At 37.3% G+C, this 6,449-nt stretch overlaps 1 protein-coding gene across 1 annotated transcript; it reads right to left on the bottom strand.

The window, feature by feature from the left end:
- Positions 1-260: 260 nt before the first annotated feature.
- LOC126490605 (olfactory receptor 143-like) lies at positions 261-1,217 on the bottom strand. The gene has a single exon (XM_050125658.1). The coding sequence runs from the start codon at positions 1,209-1,211 to the stop codon at positions 261-263; it is 951 nt and encodes a 316-aa protein (XP_049981615.1). The 5' UTR covers positions 1,212-1,217.
- Positions 1,218-6,449: the final 5,232 nt, after the last annotated feature.

The following is a 6,449-nucleotide window of genomic DNA, read 5'->3' as shown; positions in this document are numbered from 1 at the left end:
AATCTCCAGATCATGAATAAGCCTACACAACTGTAACTCCATTTAATGCATAGAAATGAAAAAATATAACCACATTTCATGTTGAAAGAGGAAAATATATTAGAGTAGTATTATTCCTTTTCTTTTCTAAAAGTACTATAGAAAGAAAAATAAAGAAAAGGAAAAGTATATTATAGAAGGAGGTTGATAGGGATGAAATGTGAAGAGAAAGAGCTAAACTGGAGACATGGAGGATGTCAACATCCCAGAGAGTTCATCACTTAGACTGTGATTCTCTTCAATGTTCTCTTCACAGCAAGTTTGACATCCCTGTTCCTGAGGCTGTAAATGAGTGGGTTCAGCAAAGGCAGAACAAATGTGTAAACTACTGAAAAAAATTTCCTCTGAACCACAGACTCTGCAGATGATGGCATGATATGAGCAAGCAGACCAAATCCATAGAACAGGGCAACAGTTATTATGTGAGAACTACATGTGCTCATGGCTTTAGACAAACCCTTAGATGATGACAAATGAATAATATTAACAAGAATCAAAGCATAGGAGGACATAATAATGGTGCCAGTGCCAACAATAACTACAGCCACAGAAACAGAACTCACAAGCTCATTGGCATGACTGTTTTCACAGGAGAGCTCCAGGAGTGGGAATGTGTCACACATGTAGTGGTTGATGACTTTTGAATCACAAAATCTGAGTCTGATTATACATCCTGTGTGCACAATGGCACTAGAGAGCCCCAGCAAGTGTGAAGCAAGCATTAGCAGGGAACAAGCCCCAGGAGACATGACTACTGTGTACATCAGGGGCCTACAGATGGCCACATACCTATCATAGGCCATGGCTGTCAGCACGAAGCACTCAGAATTAACAAAAAGGCAGAAGAAAAATAGTTGAGCCATGCATCCTCTGAAGGATATGGTGTTGATTTCTGAGACAAAGTTCATCAGCGTTTTGGGGGTAAAAACAGAAGAATAACAGAAGTCAATGAGGGACAAGTTGAGGATAAAAAAGTACATTGGTGTGTGAAGATGAGAATTCAGGCAGATGAGACTCATTAAACTCAAGTTTCCCACCACAGTGGCTGTGTAGTTCACAAAGAACAGGAGAAACAGGGGCAGCTGGAGCTCTGGCTGGTCTGTTAATCCTATAAAAATGAACTCAGTCACTGAAGAGTCATTTTCCATATCCATTTGTTTTACATGAGACATCTGTAGGAAAATCAATCAGAACCAGATGACCTTAGCAAGGATCTTTGCATCATGATGTCAGAGAGATGGCTGGAGTTCATTGTTTCTGATCTCAGGATTATCTAAAGACATAGCAAGGCATCCAAAGAACATGGCTACCACTTCTTCTCAAACCCCTCCCCACAATGAGTGACTCAGTCCTGAGGTAATGCTATTAGGGATGTTGCTGAACAGTTTCCCATTCTTTAGCCTCCACTAATGTTTTGGACTAAAAGAAGCAACCCAGTGACTTGCTCTGTATTTCATGATTCATTGCTTTGTAGTTCAAAGGAAATTATCAAAACATGGATGATTCAGGGCTTACCTCTGTTCAGAATGCTTCACTGCTGTTGAAGTACAAGGACCCTTCTTTCCCAATATCCTTAAGAGTCTGAGTTTCTGATGATAAATTTGTTAACACTCATCAGAATCAGAACAGATTCAGACATTATGAAACCATACACTCGGTAAAATGACATAATTTGTACTTGAGAATTTATCTAGATTTTTTATTACTTACATGACAGAAAAAAAGTTATAAGAAGTTGTAAACATCACCGCATTTGAATGACAGTCTACTGAATGGATCAGCATAGAAAATTATTCTCACCTTTATTATTTCCTCCCAGGTTGCATAAACCCCAGGATGATAGAATTTTCTCAGTCTATTTACAATAGAAATCATAAATCTAATGTTGAATCTTTGGGGACTTAAAGTCTACTCAATTTGTAGTTTCCCTATAGGAGTACCTACTTCTGAGGATAGAGTTGTGTGTTTTCCTTTGGGAATTTTCACTGTGTATGAAAAAATCTACTAAGGGGAAATCAAGGGTATAATATTCTGCCATATCTGAGGGTTTCCTATAATACCTTCATGTTTCATTAACAAATATACAATTCTTTAGCAATCAACAAGGGAATTTTGTAAAAAATAGATTAAATAACAGATAAGGCATTTTAAGTCCTTTTGAGTTTAAATCCATGTGAACTTTCTTATTATGAAGCTACCCAAAGGTTACTTACTTTCTCCTAACTTTATTTATAGCTTTATATTCATCTGTGTAGCTATAAAGTATAGTTCATAAAAGATAGATTAGTGTACACATCACTAGTCCTCTAAGTTTCAACAAAATGGATCTCATTTTATAATAAAGAAGATGGCATTTTCAAGAAATGCTGATGGCAAAACTGGATATCCACATATAGAATGTGAAACTAGATCCCCATTTCTTCCTCTGCAAAAGTGAATTCAAAAAGATAGTAAAGCCCTTAGAATGAGACCTGACATTTTGAAATCCCTAGTAAAAATGCTTCAAGAGGTAAACACAGTCAATCTAATATTCTTAATAAGATTCTGATAGTTCAGAAAACAATAGAATTGATAAATGAAACTACATAAAACAAGAATGCACAAGAAAAATACTTAATGGATTAAAGACACAGCATTCAGAATGAAAGGAAAATGGTTGGCAGCTATTTATCTGATAGTATACAAATATTTAAATATGTAAAGAATAAAAATCCTAAAAAATGCATAACAAGTCTCTCAGCAAATGGACAAGTGTGAGTTGGGAATAAAATAACTTGAAAGGGTGCTTGCCTAGAAAACACAAGACCCTTATTTTGATTCCTATGTTGCAGACAGTAAACAAGCAAAATAACAAATGAGCAAATAAATTGAAAAGCCAGTCCTTAATAAAGAATTGTAAATTGATAAGAAATATTTGAAAAAAAATATTTGCACTCCTTAGCCATCATGAAAAATGCAAATCAAAACTACATTGAAGCCATACATGGAGTCTCATGCCTCTAATCCTGGAAACAGGTGGATTTCTCTGACTTTTATGCCAGAACACTTAGAATTTTGGACTACAGGGGAAGAAAAAAAGAATAGAAAAACTACATTGGGATTCTATCTCACTTCATTTGGAATGTCTATCAATAAGAAAATGAATAACAACTGGATAGGATGTTAAAAGAAAATAACTGTTACACAGAATTGGTGGAAATGCAAAGTAGTTCAGACATTATGGAAATGAGTCTGGAGGTTCATCTAGGAAGTCTTACGATAGAGCCCCCATGCAATTCCCTTATGCCACTCCTGGCATCTAATGGAAAAACTATGTTCATTAAATTATTTATCATATCTGAGCTAGGGAACCAGTACAGAAGTACAGGACTGAAAAACAGATAAAGAAAATAGATTATGGATGCACGATAGATCTAAATTCCGAAAAATGAAGGAAACAGCATGGAAATGCAGATCAAGTCAAGTGAAGTGCTAGATTCAGAGAGATACCTTTATTTTCATTCTGTGCAGAAGCCAGATTCAAGAGAGGGTGGTGAGGGTGTAAAGATGGTGAAAGTACTGTATTTATATCCATTAAAATTCCATACTTAAGACAATTACTTTACAGGGTCAATACATGCTAACAGAGAACCTCGAGAAAAAGAAGCACTCTTTGCCAACAGGATTCTCCAAGGTTTGAAAATGGCATAGCATCATGCATACAGCACCACACCATCATTTTGAAGGATTTCATGGCCCTAGAACTTCACTGTGTTTCTACTATTTCTTCCTCTGCTCCTCTTAATTCCTAGCAATCACTGATCTTTGTATGTCTCCAGAAGCTTAGCTAATCCACATAGTAGTTTACCAGGACTCACCTGGTAGTCCTTGATGGAGGAAGGTCATTGAGCAATAAAGAAACTGCTTGGCTGGCCTCATAGGTTAAAGCATTGGTGGGAGGAGTAAACAGAATAGAATTCTGGGCGGAAGAGGAAGTGAGGTCAGACTCTGCTCTGCTCCCAGAGAGACCCGACAACTCCACATTTTCTCAAGGCCTAGTAGCTAATTTCTTCCAGTTGCCTTTTATGGAATGTACTACAGTTTGTTTATATACCCACCTTTTGAGGAATAGCTTGGTGTTGTTGGCAAACACGAGAAAACCTGCTACATTCACAAGCAAGTTTTCTCTTTTACCTTATTCTCAAACCTGTCAAGACAGTATCAAGGAGCAAATAAACTATGAGATAAAAAGAGAACTTGCTTCTTTATTTTTTTTTATTTTTTGTGTGTTAGTGTTTGGTTTGGTTTGGTATTATTTGGTTTGGAATTTTTGGGAAGGAAGAATAATAACGTCAGGTAGATGATAAGGTGGAAAGGATCTGGGAGGAATTTCAGGAGGATATAAACATGGTCAAAATATGCTGTATAAAAAAGTTTTTTAATTAAAAAATTAAATTTTGTTTGCTTCCAATTTCCAGGAGGATCTCTATATGTTTTTCTTTGGGTTCACCTTAATCTCTAGAATTATGAACTATAGGCTCAATGTCCTTTGTTTATGGCTAGAATCCACTAATGAGTGACTATATACCATATTCATATTTTTGGGTCTGGGTTATCTCACTCAGAAAATTCAAGATGTCATTGTTTTTACTGCTGAGTAGTACACTAATGTGTAGATGTGCCAAACTTTCTTTATCCATTCTTCAGTTGAGGGCATCTCAGTTGTTTCCAGGTTCTTGTTATTACAAATAATGCTGCTATAAACATAGTTGAAAAATGCTTTTGTAGTATGATTGGGCATCTTTTATATATTCCCAAGATTGGTATTGCTGGATTTTGAGGTAGGTTGACTCCCAATTTTCTGAGAGACTGCCACACTGATTTCCAAAGTGGTTGCACAAGTTTGTATTCTCACCAGCAATGGATGAGTGTTCCCCTTACTCCACATCCTCTCCAGCATAAACTATCACTGGGGATTTTTTTTTTTTAATTTTAGCCATTCTGACAGATGTAAGAAGGTATCTCAAAGTTGTTTTGATTTGCATTTCCCAGATAGCTCCTGGAAATTGGAAGCAAACAAAATCACCAGACAAAAGTTGGGAGCATGAGGCAGGAGGGAGGGTAGAGGGAAGGGGTGAGGGTGAGAGAGAGGGGAAAAGGGGAAGGTTGGGGAGATCTTGGGAGAGTGGGATGGTTGAGATGGAGGAAGGACAGATATAAGAGAAAGAAAGGAGATATCTTAATTGAGGAAGCCATTTTGGTGTTGGCAAGAGGCTTGACTCTGGGCCGGTTCCCAGGAGTCCACGGGGATGTCCCCAGCTAGGATTCTGGGTAGGGGAGCAGAGGGTGCCTCAACTGGCCTTGCCCCATAGTCAGACTGATGACTATCTTGAATATCAACATAAGACCTTTCTCCAGCAACAGAGGGAGACAGAGACTGAGACACACATCAGAGCACTGGATTTAGCTCCCAAGGTCCAGTTGAAGAGCAGAAGGAGGAAGAAGATGAGCAAGGAAGTCAGGCCCACAAGGGTTAGCTCACCTACTGAGACAGTGTGCCTGAGCTAATGGGAGCTCACCAGCTCCAGCTGGACTGGGAATGAACAAGCATGGGATCAAACCTGGCCCTCTGAATATCATTGACAGTTGGCGCAGATGGAGGGGCCAATGATAATGGCACTGGGATTTGTTTCTACTGCATGTACTGGCTTTTTGGGATCCTATTCTCTTTGGATGCATATCATCCAAAGTATGAATGTAGGGGGGGGGGGGGGGGGGGGGGGGAGTGGGAGGAAGGGAAAAGTGGGAATTTTGATTGGTATTATTTATAAAGTAATTTAAATAAAGAAAGACAAAAATTAAATCATTACAATGTCTTCCACAATGTCTCTCATTTTAAATCCTCATTAAAAACAAATAAAAATTTCCATTATGCTAGATCCTTTAAAATGTTAGGGAACTTTTTGTGTCAGAATTTTTGTTTAATGTTAGTCATCCCAATAGATATAATATATTGATGTATTACATTTGAAATTTTGCCTATGTCTTACTCTTTTGTTTTTTTTTGGTGATTTTGGTTTTAATGTTATTTAAATTATTTTAATGTTATTTACTTAACATAGATAGATATTTCTCTTCTGATACACATTTTAAAATTATTCCCTGTAATTCTGTGTTTTATTTTTCTTGGGGGAAAGGTTTTTGATTTTTTTTATTTGTTTTGTTTTTATTTTTTTATGAGATAAGATTCCTCTATGTGAAAGCCCTACCTGTCCTGGAACTTGTTTTGTAGACAAGGCTGTCTGTTTTGTAGACAAGGCTGTTTTTTTATTTTCTTTGGGGGAAGGGTTTTTTTCCTTTTTTTTCCTTTTTTATTTATTTATTAAAGATTTCTGTCTCTTCCCCAACACCGCCTCCCCTTTCCCTCCCCC

Source organism: Alexandromys fortis, unplaced genomic scaffold (assembly GCF_014885135.2).
Source record: "Alexandromys fortis isolate MF-2015 unplaced genomic scaffold, M_Fortis_MF-2015_v1.1 scaffold_253, whole genome shotgun sequence".
Lineage (NCBI taxonomy): Eukaryota > Metazoa > Chordata > Mammalia > Rodentia > Cricetidae > Alexandromys > Alexandromys fortis.
This window is presented reverse-complemented; position numbering and strand designations above follow the sequence as displayed.

Coding starts and splice junctions, on each gene's coding strand:
- LOC126490605 (XM_050125658.1), bottom strand. CDS start 1,211: ATGTCTCATGTAAAACAAATGGATATGGAAAATGACTCTTCAGTGACT.